Source organism: Apaloderma vittatum, unplaced genomic scaffold (genome assembly GCF_000703405.1).
Source record: "Apaloderma vittatum isolate BGI_N311 unplaced genomic scaffold, ASM70340v1 scaffold11413, whole genome shotgun sequence".
Classification (NCBI taxonomy): Eukaryota; Metazoa; Chordata; class Aves; order Trogoniformes; family Trogonidae; genus Apaloderma; species Apaloderma vittatum.
This window is the reverse complement of record NW_009709816.1, coordinates 30,106-49,353: the sequence shown is the minus strand read 5'-3', so window position 1 is coordinate 49,353 and position 19,248 is coordinate 30,106. Positions and strand designations below refer to the sequence as shown.

The window sequence follows — 19,248 nt, the reverse complement described above, 5'->3', positions numbered from 1 at the left end:
CGGCGCTCGGTACCTAGGTGGCGGGCTCCTGCATTACTAAGCATCCCGGAGTGCTGCTCCTCGCCATTCAGAGCAGATGTCCCCTGTGGTGGGACAGCTTTGCGGTCGGTCCCTTTGGAGGGTGGTTAACCTCCATTAGTGGTTTTATGCGGGTTGTAAAATGTTTGTCTTGGTAACCGGAACAAGGTTTGGTGAACAAACAGGACGTAGTGGTAATAATGTAATAATGGCCTGGGAAGTGTTTAGTCCAGGTCAAGTAGAGCACACATGTTCAGTGGAAACCTGTGTAAACTGGGTAAAGAAACCGCAGTGCTGAAGTTTGCTGGCGACTTTGAGAAAAAGACCTGCACTGTACAAGCACTAGGACTCTGCTTCTCTTGATGACTCTCCAAGAGCATCAGTTCTTCTGTCAGCTGCCTGCCTCAGAAGTGTGGTCAATTAGATTAAACTTACTAATTTTTAACAGTAGTGTTGTAGTCAGCATGACTGTCTCTAAAAGAATGAGAAATCATAGAATCATAGAATTGTCAGGACTGGAAGGGACCTTAAAGATCGTCTAGTTCCAACCTCCCCACCATGGGCAGGGGCATCCCCCACTAGATCAGGCTGCTCAGAGCCCCATCCAGCCTGGCCTTAAAAACTGCCAGGGGTGGGGCTTCCACCCCCTCTCTGGGCAACCTGTGCCAGTGTCTCACCACCCTCATGGGGAAGAACTTCTTCCTAACGTCCAGTCTGAACCGATCCATCTCTAGCTTCAGTCCATTCCCTCTAGTCCTGTCACTGCCTGACATCCTAAAAAGCCCCTCCCCAGCTTTCTTGTGGCCCCCTTGAGATACTGGAAGGCCACAACAAGGTGTCCTCGGAGCCTTCTTTTCTGCAGACTGAACAACCCCAGCTCTCTCTGTCTTCATAGGAGAGGTGCTCCAGCCCTCTGATCATCCTCATGGCCCTTCTCTGGACACACTTCAGCACATCCGTATCCTTCTTGTAGTAGGGGCTCTAGAAGTGGACGCAGCACTCCAGGTGGGGTCTCACAAGAGTGGAGTAGAGGGGGAGAATCCCCTCCCTTGATCTGCTGGCCACGCACCTCTGGGTGCAGCCCAGGATACGACTGAATGGCCTCTCAGGTCAGACCAGCGGCTCATCTTGATGAGAGCTGCCGAGTTTCCTTCAAGGATGGTGTCTCATGCACCAAGGACAGGCGGGAAGATACATAGAAACAAACCCTGCTTCATCTACATGCACAAGGTGCAGAAGCCCAAGCACTGCTGAGGCTGAAGCATCATAAATACTCCTGCAACTGACATGTTTGAGCTTCATGCTGCAAGAACATTGCATCTGGCTCAGTAATGAAAGTGCTAGACTATCAGTTCACAGAAGATCCAATCCCGTTGATCTGGAATCACAGAAGAACATTTGCTGCTGCCCAAGAAGCAGCAAAACACAATGTAAAGAAGGAGGGTGTTTGGGCTGTTACCAAACATACCCACTCTAAATGCTGGAGATTCTTTTTTAATTCAGATGGAAAACTATCTGGCTGATTCTCTCTTAAAAAAAAAAAAAAAGCTATAGGAGATATTTAAGGCCATTCAAAATATAAGGTCAGATAGTGATCAAAGAAACAAGAGAGAACCCGGACAAGTAATCCCTGTGAATCAACGACTCCTAAACCCCTCAACGGCTGGATGAACGACTAAGCCATTTGTCCCTGTTGCAAAATCCACTGAAACCTTTTCAAGGGAGGAAACTCTCTGGAATCCATGCAAAGGAAGGAGAGCTACTACAATAAAGAGGTTTTAGGACTTGCTGGGCGGCGCCTCGGGGCAGAGGGGAAGGGATGTTTGAATTGGTCGAGAGAATTTGACAATTTACAAGACTAGTCTGGTGTGTTTTGAGTAAAAATCACGGACGTGGAAAGGGAGGGATCAAGGTGGATCAGACACAAATGAGCATAGGAAAACGGTGAGCAGAGAGGGATAGACTGAGATGGTCAAATGCAATCAGTATGTTTGTCTGAACAAGTCTTGCACCTGATCACCACAGTGTGCACTGTGTTTGTAATAATTTTTTTGAATTAATTCCTCTGTGGTTGTGCTCTCTGCTGTGTGCATGTGTATGTGATCCAATAACAACTTAGGTTTGTCTGGCTAGCAAGTAGGATGAAAAAGGTTTTGGAGGGGCAAAATCCCAAGAGACCTCCAAAGGCACATTTCTCTGGACCAGGATCAAGCTACTGACTTTGCCTGTCTTTACAGGGGTGTCTTTGAAGTGCTGTCTCCCATCAGTGTGATCTTTCAGTCCATCAGGTTGAGCTGCCCTTAATACTTTCCAAGGAGAGCAGGTGTACCTGCCACTATCTGTAGTCTATTCCCCTTGTTCTGCTCTCACATCCAAGCATGACGGTAGGGTGGTGGAAGATATATCACAACCTATTCCCTTTGGTATAGCCTGTTTTTCCATGAGTGTGTCTATGAGCTTTTTGAACCAGTGGATACTTTTGGCTCCTGTAGCTCCTGTAGGAGTAGGTCCCTATAAGTGTAAAGTACCTTTTTTGTTTTAAATTGACTACCAACTCGTTTTATCATGTGGCCCTGGTCTGCCATGGAAAGATTTGCTGAAGAACAGTTTTCCATTCACTTTATCCAGCACCGTCATTATCTTTTGTAAATCTCAATCCCTTGTCTGCTCATCAAATGGTGGAATCCCAGCCTTTTTCTCATCTTCTGCTTAAGAACTTGTTCCATCCCACTGGGGCTCATGCTACAGATTGTGAGGCTTATAGGTTCTGACTGGAAACCTGTCAAGCACTATGCATAAATATGTCAAGATTCGTTTCATAGGTATCATCACTTCCTCACATTTTAGGTGCAGAACTTCCCAGCTTCTCAGCAAGAAACAAATTTTCATGCCAATGGCCGTTGGTTTTTTATTTTTTCCGTCCCAACCCATTTTAGCAAAGGAGTTTTGCAAGACAAACGACGGAGCAGGCCACGGAGCGCTGGTGACACTCAGTGGCCTTGCAGGGAAAGTACACCAAGTTAACTTTTTTTTTCCAATTTTATCAGGAAGACAGTGGTAGCGAATGAACCACATACACAGGTGAGTAAACAGCGTCGCTTAACATAAGGATGAGTCTGCACACTGTCATACAAATTCATGTAGTACAAGCACATAAATGGACATTTAGCCTACAAATCTGCACTTACCTTCTTTCCCTTTCCCACACACATTTACTCACTTCGGTCTGGAAATGAGACCATCACCTTCAGGTACCTCAGACGGAAAACGTTTCTCTTGTGGTGGGGAAGACTGGAGTTTTTTCGCACACTGTCAGGAAACGTGGCAGCTTATAACATATTCAGCTCTAGCCACCAAGAGCTAATCCTTAAATCTATACCATGGAGGTGCAAGGGGAGCCAGAAAACTGATTCAGACTGACCTCCAAGCCTGAGATGTCTTCCTGCTCAGGGAGGAGGCTGACATTATTCGCAGTTTACTGTGACATAGAAGTAGGATAGTTACTGGCATGTACTTCTTCCAGGCTGCCCACATCTTTGCTTTTGGTATTCACACCTTCCCACACACAGACACCAGCACGTCCACAGCCTCACCACATCACTGGATCTCTCTAACAACCTCCTACTAGCTCTGGCCAGTCTGACTGATCACCATCCCTGGAAGGAAGAAGCTGGAGAGATGATCATAGCAAGCCCAGGGTATAATTGCCATTCTGTCCTGTCTCTGAGCAAAAGCTCATCTGACTCTGCTGTTTTCTAAGTCTTCCTCTGACCTTTCCAGCCCTGCATTTCAGACAGGTCTTTATACACCACCACCTCGCCCATATCCCTGCCTTACGTATTATTTCTTTCATGACTGATCCTAGTGTGTATCAGCACTTCCTACTATTATAAGGCTTCTCCAAGTCTGCAAATTGAGAAACTAGAAGGGCTGCAACCACGTGCCTCCTTATCTTTGTTTCCCATCCCTCAAAACTCAGATCAATGCATGGCAAACCGCCGTTCTGCTCCCTGCAGGGAATGGGAAGCGGAACACATAAAGGGAAGATCAGAATGCTTTGCCTACATGTGAGGAGCTGGCACCAGGGGTCAGTTTCCTGCAGTACCCCGAAGGCATCCTTCTCACCACAGACACCACCTTTAAGATGTGAACTGCATATGAAAGGAAAACGAGGGCAATGAGCAAAAGCTGATCCGTATCAGTCTACTTCCAAATGTTGCTGGCCTGGACATCAAAACAGTATCAGCTACATTGCTTATCAACCTAAGACAGAGAATGTGGGAATAAGCCCACTGTGTGGCAAACTGTGTAACACAAGAAGTCACTAGTTTTACACTTTTCTCAGAAAAGAAGCCTCTTTGAATGACAAAGGTAAGCCACATTCCAGGGACTCTTCTCTTAAATTGAAACAAACCAAGTTAACAAAACAAAGTGTGCTTTAAAAATTACTTATTCATCTTCCATGTGTTGGATATAACTGTAGGTTGGTACAAACACCTTGGGCTAGCTATTTGAGCTTTTCTTCATTGATCCTGGGCTTGCTGACTTCATAGCCTTACTTCATAGCCTTACTTCATGTGTATGGCATGACTCCTGGTAACTTCTCTCTTGGTAATCAGCTCTATAAAACTAGTACCCATTTCTTCTTATTATTCCACCTTTTATGTGTGCTACCTTGCTAATGGCACTGCATATCCTGATGAGCCACCTGCATACCTTCTACTGTCCCGTTGCAGGTGTTACATCCTGAAATTCCTCAGATTGTTATCTGTTTTAAGTAGTGCCACTGGTAAGGATTAGCCATCTGGGTTAATGTTTTACCCGGATGGGACTGGGCGCTGCCAGAGTTTAAACAAGCACAGTGACTGAGGCTGTCAAATGACCTATCCAGAAGGCCTGGGCATGGGTAGTTGAAATGGGAAAACTGAACTCACTTTTATGGGAAGTGGTCATGTAAGTCAGACTCTAAGACAAGCAGATCATAGAATCATAGAATGTTAGGGGTTGGAAGGGACCTCTAGAGATCATCTAGTCCAACCCTCTGCCAGAGCAGGATCCCCTGGGGCAGCCACACAGGAACGCATCCAGGTGGGTTTTTAAAGTCTCCAGAGAAGGAGACTCCACACCCTCTCTGGGCAGCCTGTGCCAGGGCTCTGTCACCCTCACAGTAAAGAAGTTTCTCCTCATGTTGAGGTGGAACTTCCTATGTCCTAACTTAAACCCATTGTTTCTTGTTCTATTACTGGGCACCACTGAGAAGAGGTTGTCTCCTTTCCCTTGACACCCACCCCTCAGATATTTATACACATTAATAAGGTCTCCTCTCAGCCGTCTCCTTTCAGGGTTAAACAGCCCCAGTTCTCTCAGTCTCTCGTCATAGGAGAGATGTTCAAGTCCCTTAATCATCCTCGTAGCTCTCTGTTGGACTCTCTCCAGTAAGTCCCTGTCTCTCTTGAATCGGGGAGCCCAAAACTGGCCACATGATTCCAGGTGTGGTCTCACCAGGGCAGAGTAGAGGGGGAGGAGAACCTCCCTAGGCCTGCTGGACACACTTTTCTTAATGCACCCCAGGATCCCATTGGCCCTCTTGGCCACAGAATGATGATCTTCAAAGAGAATAGGAAGGGCCCATTACAGTCACTCTTCATTTTTTTCCAAAAAGAAGAGGGAAGGAAGGGAAATGATACCACAAATCACACCTATAGAGACAGTAGTTTCTGATTTACAGAAAAAGATGAATATTGAGTAGTACACAATGTAAAAGATAATGGTAAAAAAGGTGTAGCTAGGAATGAACTTTCAGTTCAGTGTGGGATGCCTGAGTACATAAACAAAGCAAACAAAAAAAGGGGACATGCAGCAGTCATCTACACAAATGTTAGCCTACTCTATATCCATAGTATATGTATGTGATCCTCATCTGCTAGCTTTCTGAGGTTGTCTTAGCTAGCTGCTTAACCTCATTCTGCTAGACGGTATACAGAGGAAGATGTGAGGACATCAATACCCATTTGCCAAGTCATCAGGAAGATGAAACTCCTATAATCTCAGGAAAGTCTGGACAGTTCACTACAAAGTAGCATGTACTAATGTTTTCTGTTTGCATTAAACTTCTACAGTAGCTTTAGCTTTGCATGTCCTGCATGCACACAGAGTCCATCACTATCACATACTGCCTCTTCTTTTTATGAAAGGTAACTGGATCACTAAAAGAATATCACAAATATTTGTTTCCAAAAAAGGAAGGACATGCTGTGAAAAACAGCCCCACAAACACATCCAGATCTGACACTTCTTTTGTGTGGCTTGGCAGACTTGCTTTTAAAGTGGTAGGCATTGAAAGAAAATCCTGGAGCCCTTCATGTAATGGAATCTGAAAATGAGATCTGAAAACGAGATCCGCAGGATCATGCCCTTCTTGAGTTTCTAAAATACTCCTGCTTGATGTAAGAAATGGAAACAAACAGGAGACCACACAGCATGTAACTACAGACCAGTCAGCCTCACCTCCATCCCTGGAAAGGTGAAGGAACAACTTATCCTCAGTGCCGTCTCTGGGTATTGTTGATTAAGTACCAAGGACTGCTCTCTCAAAGGTGTGGATTTTCCTTAGTACGTTGTAGATATAAGGAAACAAAATGATGACACAAAACTGGGAGGAGTGGCTGACACACTAGAAGGCTGTGCTGCCATTCAGTGAGACCTGGACAGGCTGGAGAGGTGGGCGGGGAGAAATTTTGTGAAACATAACAAGGGCAAGTGTAGAGTCTTGCACCTGTGAAAAAACCACCCCAAGTACCAGTATAGGTTGGGGACTGACCTGTTGGAGAGCAACGCAGATGGAAGGCACCTGGAAGTCCTGGTGGGCAGCAGGATGCCCATGGGCCAGCAATGTGCCCTCGTGGCCAAGAAGGCCAATGGCATCCTGGGGTGGATTAGAAGGGGAGTAGCTAGTAGCTCAAGAGAGGTCCTCCTGCCCCTCTACTCTGCCCTGGTGAGGCCGCATCTGGAATATTGAGTCCAGTTCTGGGCCCCTCAGCTCAAGAGAGACAGGGAACTGCTTGAGAGAGTCCAGTGCAGAGCCACAGAGATGATGAAGGAAGGAAAGGCTGAAGGAGCTGGGTCTCTTCAGCTTGAAGAACTGTAAAGTAGTTCTCCCTTAGCCTTCCCTTGCCTGTTCCTGCTCCTCAGCTGTGACAGAAAGATGATTCACAGGGCCATGTAGTGAACCAGATCAGGCTTAAAAATGCTTTTTCTTTTTTTTTTTTTTTTTTAATTGGAGTTTGGTTGCAGACAAACTGTTGTGTTAACTCAGTTGTGTTAACTCGATTGAGAAGATAGCCCAGAGGTGGGACTCAGGGAGGAAAACAAGAATTAGGCCACTATGGTGACTAAAAGCAAAATGTGTAACCATGACCTAAGGAATGTTTCTCTCTTTTTCAGGCACTAAAATATGTGCAGAATTCATCAACTGTCAAGTCACTGCCTTCTTCCCGGCTTCTGCATACTTTATTTCATTTGATCCCAAACTAGTGTGTATCAGGCCAGGTTTCACATAGAAGCTTAGGGCATAGATCAAAGGAAATAGGGTACATCCAGCACCACAGGGAAGAGGAGAACCAGAGCAATGAAATTTTCTTTATGGAAGCAGAAAATTCAGATTACTGGTTGTAGAGGCACGGCATTCTAGTAAGAATCCTTCTTTGAGACATCTGTGGAAAGAAAGAGCAAGAAAAGGCAAAGTGAATTTTTAGAATCTATCTAAGGACTAAGAGATCTTGGAGGATGAGTTCCAACATGTTTTTGTCATTGGCATAGGCATTTGCAGCAGCATTCAGATTTGGGATGGTGCAAGGACTGCACATGTGAGGAGTGTATGGAAATAATAGAAATATGTCCTTTTAACATTCCATGGTATGCTCAAGCCTTGATCTGCACTGAGATTATACCTGAACTGGAAACTGCTCAGACTAGTGTAGTAAATCTCAATTTAATCTGCAGGGCAAGAAGGCTCTGCAGCACGATAGAAATAAATGCAGAGCAGAGGTGGGCTGCTTTGCTTGCTTACCACTAGTCCTCGCCTCTGTTTCAACTGTTCCCACCTTGGAAGCTTCTTAACACTAACCTGAAGTGCAAGGGAAAATGTATTCTCTTGCTGTGCGGTCATCTGCAGAAACAAAAGGGAAAGAGTAGTAAGATGCAGAAGTGCATGGTGTAGTAATGCCAAGCTTCTTTCTTTTTAACGCAGCCATCCCACTACCTTAATTTTTTACTCTTCAGACTGTGAATGCAGGAGGAGAAAAATGTCTACAGTGGGTCATACCAACACTCTGTCTTCCCAACACATCTCCCATACAGCTGTAAAAGACCTTGTTATGCACTGCGATATCTTCTAATGCAAGGACAATTTTGTAAATACAGAACATTTTAGTAATGTATCCTGATAGACTTGCTTTTTTACTGATAATTAGTATTTTCACATTGAACAACTTTTAAATTGTATGACAAAACATACAAAGCACAAAAACTTTTGTACAGGATAGAATAGCAAAGAGAGAGCATATTAGGTGACATTTTCCTCTGTAAAGGCTGGAATAAGACCTCCCTTCTTGAAATGGTGTTGAAGGGGGAACAAGAATGGAATTCAGTATGCAACATGTATGCCTGTAGTGCTGCTTTCTTAATCTCCGGGAGATCTCCTTTGGATCTCAATTTCTTTCTTTAAAAAAAAAATTTAATGTTCCATCTGCTGATTTGGCTCATACTGTGCACAGAATAATCAGAGACACTCAAAATGACTCCAAGATCTCTCTTCTGTGTGCTGACAGTTCACTTAGAGCTTTAAAGGGTAAGAAATTATTTTCCTGTTATCCTCTGAGACATAGCAGCACCCAGTGGATGTTAAGATTATTACACTATACATGAAAAGCATAAAACTAAATTCTGCCTTCTGGATCAGGGGGGCAGTATGTAACACTGATTTTAAATAAATGCCTAAGTATTTCCAAGAGATCTAAAGACCTGGAGAAGACGATAAATTGGCAGAGAAGCTTTCTTTCCACAGAGACATAGCTTGAAGCAAGAGGAAGTGAAAAACCACAGTCGTTTTGAACACATACACACCACAATATAATCATAGTGCTAGGCAGTCTCATCTCATGAACAGAAAAGCAAGTGATTCTGCTACTTGACTGTGGAAGTTTTGTACAGAGGAAACTCAAGCTGGAGGAGGTGCACTGGAATAAGGGAGATAAGACAATAAGAGGCATCAACAGCCCTGTGTCTGATTGGGAGGGTATAATTGCTGCTCTTTGCCTACATCAGTGAAATCTCACCTGGCTTATAGTAGTCGTAGACGTGCACTGTTGCTGCTTTCAGGTTCTGCACCTCAATATCTTGCTCCACCGAGATGTTAAGCTTCAGAGAAATCTTACCCAGCTGGATAGAAGAGTAGAAGTGAGTAAAAATGCCATCTCAAAGTTCATTTACCAACTTTATTCGCTCTGCATCAGAGATTTCTTCATCTTTCCAGGTTCTTCCAACCTCTTCCTTTTCTGCCAAAATTTTAGCCTGCTTGGCGAGCCTAGAGATTTGTATTTCTGATCTCGGAGAGTCTCTATGCAAAGTACTGCAGTTGCTAATACTTGAATGGGCAGCTCCCTATGGTCTTCCTCTTACCTCTTCCAAGTAGATGGTGACTTTGTCTGGTTTTATCTCTGTCTTCTTCACCACGGGTATCTCCTCCAGCTGTACAGGAAGACAAGAGATGAGCTTGGTTAGCACCAGCACATTGGCCTTCTCTGCTGTCTCAAAACAAGTTTACTGTCAGTGAACCACTGCTGACAAGGGCACTTAGCATAATCAGGGAAAGGCCTGCCTTCCCCAGCTATTGAGATTGTTGGGAGCACGCAAAGCATTCCAAAGGCTTTAGGACAAAAGGATATGGGCTCAAGTTTCACCAGGGGAGGTTTAGATTGGATATTAGGAAAAATTTCTTCACCGAAAGGGTTGTCAAGAGTTGGAATGGGCTGCCCAGGTAAGCGGTGGAGTCACCATCCTTGGAGGTATTTAAAAGATGAGGTGCTTAGGTGCATGGTTTAGGGGTGGACCTGGCATTACTAGGTTAACAGTTGGACTTGATGATCTTTTAAAGGTTGTTTCCAACCCAAACAATTCTATGATACTATGATTCTAAGATTTTTTCGGATTTGGAACAAGTGTCCTTGAGCAGCATTCCTACTTTCAATACTTGTACGAAAGGGGAAAATAGTTGGTAGGCAGCTATGATGGATCTTCCTGGCTATCTTCTGGAACACTGCAGCATGTCATTGAACAGGTCTATGGGATTCAATACCGCCTCATGAGATATCCCTAAAAATGGCACTAGCAACAGTGAAGGGTCACAGTGCGCCCCAGATGATTCTTACTAGGTGCTTTTTAGGTCCTCTCTAACCTCTTACTGCATATGTGATTCTCTCTACTGAGCATGAAACACTGTACAATCAGTTCTGCACGTGGAAAGTTGCTTTATGAAATAGCCCTCTGTATCTGCACTTTCTTAGTTTAGCTAATTTGTAACATGGTAAGTAGCTCTTGGAAGTTTGGATATTTCTGTCTGAGCTGTACCTGGAAAACAGATTTTTGTATTTTCAGGGAAAGCCCAAGGAAGATATCCTACCTCTGTCACAGAGTTCTTCACAGGAATGAACCCTGAGAGCATCTCCACCTCCACCAGTGCCATGTTACTGGTCTCACGGTCCCCTACGTAACTGAAAAAAGGCAGCAGGGAAACACATTAGATGTGGAAGGCATCACAGCGTTTCTAGGAGATGCTAATGAAGACTGCCAGACTCTGGCCTGCTCTGCAGTGATGTGATAGCCTAGCAGCATGTCTAACTGTTGGGAGAAAGGAACAAAAAATCACCTCCATTTACTTGCTCAATACAGAGACAGATTGTATGGAAAAATGTGTTATAGTTAATCATCATGCCCTCTCCAACAGGTGGAAATGATCTTTGATATTACAGGTTGAAAACAGCAATGTTGGCATTGTTCTCTTTCAGGGTAGTAGGGCACGGAGAATATGGGCCAAAACACTCATCCTAGACAAATGCAGGCAAGTGAAATACAGACAGGGACTGGAGTTTTTGCTGTCTGGTTCCAGCAAGAAAATGCTGGTTCGGGGCACAGGCTGCCAAGTGTCCACCAAGAGGAGGAGCTCTGGCTCCTGGCAATGCTGCCATCTCGGCTGCTAGTGCTCTGGGGGCTGCTGAGCTGCTTGGTGTTTACTGGCACAGTTGCTGTCATTCCATAAGCCATGGCCAGTGCCTCACATGCTTCTCCAGGCCGTCATTCTCAGTTCACCATCTCATTGGGATCTACTGAGAGGTCCCTATATTTTTGTCTCCACAGGCAGGAGTTTTTTATGGGGTTCTGATCATACCACTGGGGCTCTGACTTCTTTCCACAGCACAAGGAACCTCAAGGGTTCTCATACCTGACAGACACATGGATGTCAAGCTGTTTCCTTACACCATTACATTCTCTTGGTACCACTTCCGCATCCAGGACAAAGACGTCTTCCGTTTTTGGTGGTGGGGTGTTATAGTACACAGTGGTCTGGTGGGAGAGAAAATATCTCTGTGAAGTGCCCCAGAGCTTCCCTATGCGAGCTAAAGGACTACCCATACCTGCAGCTTGTAATGAATTGGTAACCAGTGATAAACACAGTTGGCCCCAGCTGTGCTTTCTGTTCAGACATATGCTGTAACTAGTGTGAGTCCTAGTTACCTCCTACATGTATTAACAATAAAGAATTGCTGTGTCCTTCTGTCTATAAACGGCTTGCAGATTCTTTGTGAGCATCATAAGAGATGGCTGAAAAGAAGTGAGCCAGTGAGGGAGGTTTTCACAGGAAGTGACTTGAGTTCTTCGCTGCATGAATGGCTCATAAGCAGGCCACTGTCAAAGCTGCCAGAAAAATAAAGTATATTCTCCTGATGGACTGCTCCTGAAGCAGTGATGTCAGCAACATATGTTCAGTATAGAAGCAGGTGCTCTTCTATATCTCATCAGTCCTAAATTCAGATCTACTCACATTCTGTGATTCTGTGATCTACTGATCTCTTAGCAATGACATGGTTCTGTGGCATGGGACAGCAAAGCTGAGACATTTCTGAGAAGATACCGTAGATGGCTGCAATAAAACCATATCAACAGAGTATACCTGAGCTCCTTCAAGCCTGACAAGATTCTGCCTAGAAAACCAAATCCTACTCAGAATTTGAGGCTATAATGCCTGCTTAGAGCCAAATCTCACTTGAACAGTCAGCAGCAAAACCTGACAGCTCTACTCCTTATATATACTCACCTGTACATAAACACAGCCACTGCCAGTTGCCTGTACTGTGTACGTCTCTGGGACTGCAAGAAGAGCTGTCTGATGCAGGACCAATTTGTTGTTCCTGTGCACATGGAACTCCAATGGAGAAGCCTCCTTGCTTTTCACTGTCACCTTTACATCCCTGATCGCCTGGGGAATCAGGGCTGCATACTGAGCAAGGGCCTGCAGGCCAACAACTGTGTCCTGAAGAGAGAGAAAGAGCCATGCAGCACAACATCTAGCATTCTAGGTCAGGTACTGGAGGCAGAACCGCATTCCTTATGGCCCTGATGTGCATGCTGAAACAAGCGGGGTCTGTGTCACTAATGCATAAGTAGGGTCTGTGCCACAGGCAGCAGGATGACTTCTGTAACTTGGAAAGAGAGGCTTCTTAACCCTTGGGCTAGCAGTCCCAAGCCCTGGGTTATCCCAATTACACCACACAGAAAAAGATTTTTCCCCTGCCCAAGAAGGACTCATGTATGACTGTCTGCAAAGGATAGATCTAGAGTGACATGCAGATGAGGGATGTGCACATCACTCCAGGCACAGTATCTCTCTCCTTCCCCCATGATTTTCCCCAGCTCGTTACCTGTGTGGAAGCAAATCCACCATAGGCATTTCTTGGTCCACTGAGCCAGTGCACAAGCTTACTCACTGAGGATTCATTAAATGTCAAGTTTGGTTTGGAGACGTGAGCCAGGAGGATGTAGGCTACTGTCTCAACCATAGAGGAAGAAAATTCTTCATTACTGGAATGTGGTGCCAGGAACTCTGCTGGTGGGGGGAGAAACACGTGGAAGAGAAGAACAGTAGATCCCTATGAATATCACCTTCTTTTGTCCTCGTGCCCTTCGAGGACTGGCATCTAGGACAGGCTCAATTTCTTCCTTTGAAAGCACAGAGAGATCCAGGCACCAAATCCTCAACCAGTTCCTCTAGGATGCAGTTTCCCTAGAAACTGAGTGACTCCAGATAGAGACTGTTTGTTTAAAGTACAGTCCTAGCCTTATTCAGTTCTCTGTGTGTTCAAAGCTATGTCTCCAAGCTACAGCATTTTTGCTGTTTCTGCATTTAGCTAGGATAGTTTAATAGGGCTTCCTGTGCTGAAAATCTGTAGGACTCATTTCCAGTCAGGTGTATCTGTTGTACAGGAATGGGTCACTCTTTGAGTGAGAACTGATGGCAGGCTATCGGAGGAGCAATTCTACCCAGCTTAATTTGCTGACATCCTCGCTATGCAGCGCGTAGACTGGGACAATTTAGACTACATCTGGGCTCCCACTTATGGTCCAAGCTCACAGGCACCTGAGTCTGGTTGAATGTTTTGCTGTAGTGATAGTAGGGGAATAAACAAAATTCAGCTAAGAATTTAGCTTAGTTGTGCCACTGTAGAAATTTTCTGCAATGGTACAAATGTGAAAACCTGAAATGCTTTTAAATTCAAAATCAGTTTTCAGAACAAACCTTCAGTTTTGAAATAAGAATCACAAAATCACTTGTTTGCATAAAACCAGCATAAAGAATTTAGCTCAGGTACTCTATGGACTGGTGTTACTTCATTATGTTTATCCCAGTGAAAGGTTTTTGCATGAGGGATTTGTGATTTCCAAGGTGACATAAGCAGAACATTTTTTCTTTAGAAGTGGTAGAAGGTGTCTGAGAGATGCAGCTACAAAGGAATTACAAATTAACCTTACAAAGCTCAAAAATCCTCTCTGAGATCCAACTGCAAACCTGTTAGTGAGGCTAAGAGAGTCCCAGCCACCAGGCCATGGAAGGTGTCTCTAGCCAGCAGAAGACGACCCTCTGGGGCAGAGATTTTCCAGGAGGCAAACTGGCTGCAGCTGGTGGCTGTAGTCACATCCTCAGACTCAATAGGCAGGATACAGACATATTTAAATATGTAGGACAACACCTTTCCCTCACCTATAACTCTGTGGCTCTTGCCAAGTCATTGGTTAACTATTAGAAGCAAGAGTCAAAGAAAACTGCCACTTGACCCATAGGCAGTTCATAGTACTCCATGCCCTAGAGCCTTAATAAGTTTTCCAAAGTGCTTCTTGAGTTAGAAGCATCAGATTGACTAGACATCAATGAAGATGTGCTCCAGTCACTTATTCCATATGTACTTTGTCAGAGGCAGCTCTCAGTACTTCCAAGTCACCCACTGGCTACCCTGCGAGGGCAACTGGGCAGCTTGAGTGGTTATGCAGTGAACTGCACTGAAACTGGTACTCTGAAACTGCTGCATCCTCATTCAGGACAAAAGTTCATTTTTTTCCAAGTTAAAGAGACAAAAGGAAGAACCAAACTCAGCAGCACAGCACCAAACTCAGCCCTGAGCACCGAAGGGAAAGCAGTTGAAAGGTTTGAATTCTGCAGTTAAGTGTCCTGACCAGCAGCTGAATAGACATGGTGAGGTAAGTTTCCTCTGCAAGATCTCTTGTACTATATACGATTTGCTGATGAATGATGCACCACAACTCAAGTGAGTACTTTGACCACACAAATTAAGCATGGATCACCTCTGCTGCTCTTGATTAGAAATTGTTTCCTGGGTCTGAGAAAACTAGAGAGTTTCACAGCTTCAATAAATTACCATTTCCTGACACAAAAGCCAATCTGAGAACAGTTAAATTTCCCAAACCACTGCAATGAAGTCCTACAGATATCAGGCCTTAAACATAGTCATTATGTCTATAACTCAAAATCTTCTAAAGAACAACAACCTACCAGTTTCCTTCTCTAGCATATCCAGGAGCTTCTCTGTCATCTCCATGTCCTTGCTCAGTGTGAAGACATAAGCCATCAAGGCCTTGACATAAAGGCTTGTCTTATCAAGCATTACATTCTTGAGGCAACGTAAGGCGTTATCCAGCATGGTGTCCTGAGAAAGGAATCCAAACACAGTGAATTTCCTCTGACCACTTCGCATGGTGAAAATCTATCCTCAAGCATCCCAGCTACATCCTTGATGTATTTCAGTGCTAGTGTCTCTCTCGGGGCTGTGGAACATGAAGTAGAGTGGATAAAGCATCACTCACTGTGGGTTGAAAATAAAGATGTGACTAGACATATCACTGGAACAGGAAATTGTTAATACACTGCAGAATCCAGCTGCAAGATGTGTCTCCTAATACACTGGCTCAGATCTGTTAGACATGCATGCTGTGGGTCATACCCCAGGGGGGTACAATGTTGTTTTTAGAACTGTAAGGCTGGAATACCAGCCCATCATGTCTAGAATAGCCTATGCTTGGCTTGAAGATCTCTGCTTTTATTTCAGATCTAAAGGAGAAGGGGTTGCATACCTGAAAGTTGGTCTTTTTTTTTTCTCCTTTAGCTGTATTGATCAGTTTAATGAAAACTATTGCTTTTACCTGCAAACCGTGAGCCATTTTCAGAGACCATTGTTTCCCCTGAGATCAGGTGAGAATGGCAGATGCTCTGCTTCACTGCAAATCAGATCATTTGTATTAAGAACTCCTCACCCAAGTTAAAAATTTCCTTTTGAGCTTATTGTGCGCAAAGGTAGGACATGAGAGAACTTTTCACTATCTCAAGCTGAGTACTCCCTAAAAACACAGACTTGGGGAGGAATGAAGGATGTAGGATGCTCTCAAGCCCTGCAAGAGAACAGACATGACTTACATTCTTCTCCAGATGGAGCTCCACCAGTGTAGCAGCAACATAGGCTGTTAATGAGATTGTATCATCCACACCACCCTGCAAGTCACATAGACAGGTATCAGAAAGGGACAAAACCAATCATTGCTTCCCTGTTATAGTGTAGAAACTGAAATTACCAATGGATGGCATACCCGAGAGAGTACAGTAGCATATCTCTGGGCATTCTTAGACTAAAGGAAAGTACTTGAGGTTCTCTTACTGAATATCACAGAAGCCTGGTTTTGAGGGTAGCCTCAGAGTCATAGTGTACATAAAGCCTAGGCGTGCTTTCTTATAGAAGGGTATGAAGTAAACTGTTAAGCTATTTGGTCTATTAAACGTGACACAACTGGACACTGAGAAAAGTTTCATGATGTAGGATTTGCCTATAAGAAGCAATGCAAGTTTACATACAATTCAGCTGACTAAGAAGCTACATGTTAATATGGGTAACCAGGCTCACAGAATAGAGGACATTCATTCTTGAGGAAGTTCTGCTTGCATTCACAGACATGAGACAAGACTACCTCTAAAATGAGGAGGGGAAATTTGGGCTGAGACACTGACAAGCACTGTTCACACTGAAGAGCAGAAACTTCGAAGTGTAAGGGAGGCATGGGGTGCAAAACCTATTCCAAAAAGCTCTTTTCAGATGGAAAGCCCAAGATGATAAATTAATAAAAGTCAGACAAGGATGAACAGCCTGCTTGTATTTTATTTTTGTATGCATCCAATTATACATTTTTTAAGTGTAACCCTTGGCTAAAATAGCAACCTGTTTTTTTTCATAAACCTGCCTTCTATTTAATGTGGGTGACTTTGCAATTATTTTTGCAATTACCTGGATTATTTTTACCTTTGCAAAAACAATGAACCTAAGCACTGCCACATGACATACACACTGTTTGGTAACTAAACACTAGAGCATATTCACCAAGAGTCTGGTGCCTTTCCAGCTACACTGCAGGCATCATGTTGGGGATTCCAGGCTGCAGGAGAAGCTTTACCTTTTAGGTGGTTAAGGGACAACTGTGTCTTCAGATTATCCCATATTAGAGCTCATTGTCAGGCCTATCTGGAGAGTATCGTGCCTCGTAAGGCATGAAAATAGTGACAATCCAGACAGGGTATTCTAGAGAAGAAGTGGGCTATAAAAATATTTCTCCCTGTGTCCTTGAGGTGCCCTGGCGCGTTAGCCATGGTGATTTTTTACTAGAGTAAAAATGAAGAAAGCTTACCAGAGATTAAAACCTCACATAGAGGAAACGCCTGCTGGTTTAGGCCATGCTTCTTCATTCTGCTCTGGGAAGCTGCCTTCTCTGTGCCAGGCCATGGGGACATAATTGCTTTGTGCTACTGTGCTCAGTGGAACTGCCTGGGGAAGCAACTCTGTGCCCCACATTTGAGTTCCTCCTCTCCCATTCCCATGGCTGGCAGTCATACCTTCAAGTCGTTGTTGAAGAGCTTCCCCACGCTCTGGAAGCATCCACTGGGCAGCTGGTGCTTCTGCAGCCAGAGCAGAGCACTGTGCACATGATCCTTATTGATGTAAATGTGAGAGCTGGCTTGTCCAAAGGACCTGGCTACAAAAGCCGTCAGCCTGTGGGCAGAGCACAAAGGAATCCCATGTCACCGTGACGAGTTTTGGACTAGCAACAATTATACGTTTGGGGTGACAGTACCAACTCTGGTCACTGACCATGTGTTGCCCTGATTGTCAGCTTTCCCAAAGGCGCTGTAGGAGCCATCATCATGTCTGTAGAGCAGCTGACGCTGGTAACCTATGAAGACAGGTGTCAGGACACAACTCTCAGTGTGAGGGCCTGTAGCACCTCAGACTGTACCTTGGCTGTGGGAAGAAGGCTTTACAGGAAGAGATTTCACCAGCTGCTACAGTCAGAGGTAGTGAGGTAAACCTACCACCCATAATTCCGTGTGCATTCCACAGCATCAGCGTGAAAAGCAGCAGCTGCACAGCATCACTGAAGTGCACCTGCTCTATGTTACTAGACATGCAATTCCTGTGGGTATCTGCCCAGATGATTTGCAGAACAATGACGTGCTCAGACACTTCATATCTCCCTGTGCCCCAGGGAACCCTGATGAGCACCTTGCTGGAAACAAAAGGAGTGAGAAGGAAGGCTTTTCCCATAGGAGACCAACATGAAACCCTGTTTGCTTTTCAATACTTCTGATAGCACTGAAGATTTGAGAAAGCATTTTCTATAGGACATACAGAAAGCATTTTCTATAGGACATACAGAAAGCACAAAGCCATGTCTTTGAGCTGTGAGGACAGAATGCTGTCTGCATCTGTTTGCTCTTCCTCCACCTGCCACTCAGTCTCACTGTTTACCCTTCACCTTGCCTCTCTGCTGCCACCATTCTCTTAGGCAGGTCCCTCCATTCCCAGATATCCATCCCAACTTGCAGTACAAGAGAGAAACATGGAAGGAGAGGGAGAAAAGCCTACCCATGGAAGGCTGCTGAGCTTGCAGCATCACAGGGTAAGATGACTGGCAGGCTGAAATGTGAAGGCACATTGCAAAATGAGGCACAAACACTTGCACTATATTAGACTCAGACTGTATTGGACAAAGCTGACATAGAGATCATTTAATCCAAACTCCCTGTCACGGGCAGGGACGCCTCTCAACTAGATCAGGCAACACATGGGGACCAAACGGATCCATGTCCTTCTTGTACTTTGGACTCCAGAACTGGATGCAGTACTCCAAGTGGGGCCTCACCAGAGGCAAGTAGATGGGAGAATCACCTCCCTTGATCTTCTGGTCACACTCCTTTTGATGCAGCCCAGGACACAGTTTGCTTTCTGGGCTGCAAATGCACACTGCCGGCTCATGTTGAGCCTCTCATCAACATGCCCAAGTCTTTACCAGGGCTGCTCCCAATCTGCTTTCCACCAGCCTGTATTTATGCTTGGGATTGCCTTGACCCAGGTGCAGGACCTTGCTCTTTACCTTTTCTCAGGAATTCCAGTGCTTTATCTTCAATTTCTGGGTTCAGTTGTTCAGTCTTGTTCAAGTACTGGAGTATGAAGATGTTTGGGGCAAACTGAACCATGTTCTGTTCACCACAGCCAAAAGGCATCTCTAGCAGCCGGTCTAAATTTTGAAGTGCTGGGCCCATGATGTCCCCTTATGTTTGAGGAGAAA

General features: G+C 44.7%; 1 protein-coding gene across 1 annotated transcript in view; it reads right to left on the bottom strand.

Moving 5' to 3' along the window:
- Positions 1 to 8,143: 8,143 nt before the first annotated feature.
- Positions 8,144 to 19,248, bottom strand: part of LOC104269457 (alpha-2-macroglobulin-like protein 1) — a gene marked incomplete at its 3' end in the record, with an annotated part of 28,771 nt that continues 17,666 nt past the window's right edge. The window contains exons 25-36 of the mRNA XM_009867074.1: positions 19,054 to 19,230; positions 17,772 to 17,853; positions 17,516 to 17,672; positions 16,055 to 16,129; positions 15,137 to 15,290; positions 12,993 to 13,177; positions 12,389 to 12,604; positions 11,516 to 11,637; positions 10,697 to 10,787; positions 9,697 to 9,765; positions 9,354 to 9,456; positions 8,144 to 8,185 (exon numbers count right to left, since the gene is read on the bottom strand). Coding sequence (XP_009865376.1) covers positions 8,144 to 8,185; positions 9,354 to 9,456; positions 9,697 to 9,765; positions 10,697 to 10,787; positions 11,516 to 11,637; positions 12,389 to 12,604; positions 12,993 to 13,177; positions 15,137 to 15,290; positions 16,055 to 16,129; positions 17,516 to 17,672; positions 17,772 to 17,853; positions 19,054 to 19,230 — 1,473 coding nt within the window. The remainder of the gene's footprint in view (positions 8,186 to 9,353; positions 9,457 to 9,696; positions 9,766 to 10,696; positions 10,788 to 11,515; positions 11,638 to 12,388; positions 12,605 to 12,992; positions 13,178 to 15,136; positions 15,291 to 16,054; positions 16,130 to 17,515; positions 17,673 to 17,771; positions 17,854 to 19,053; positions 19,231 to 19,248) is intronic.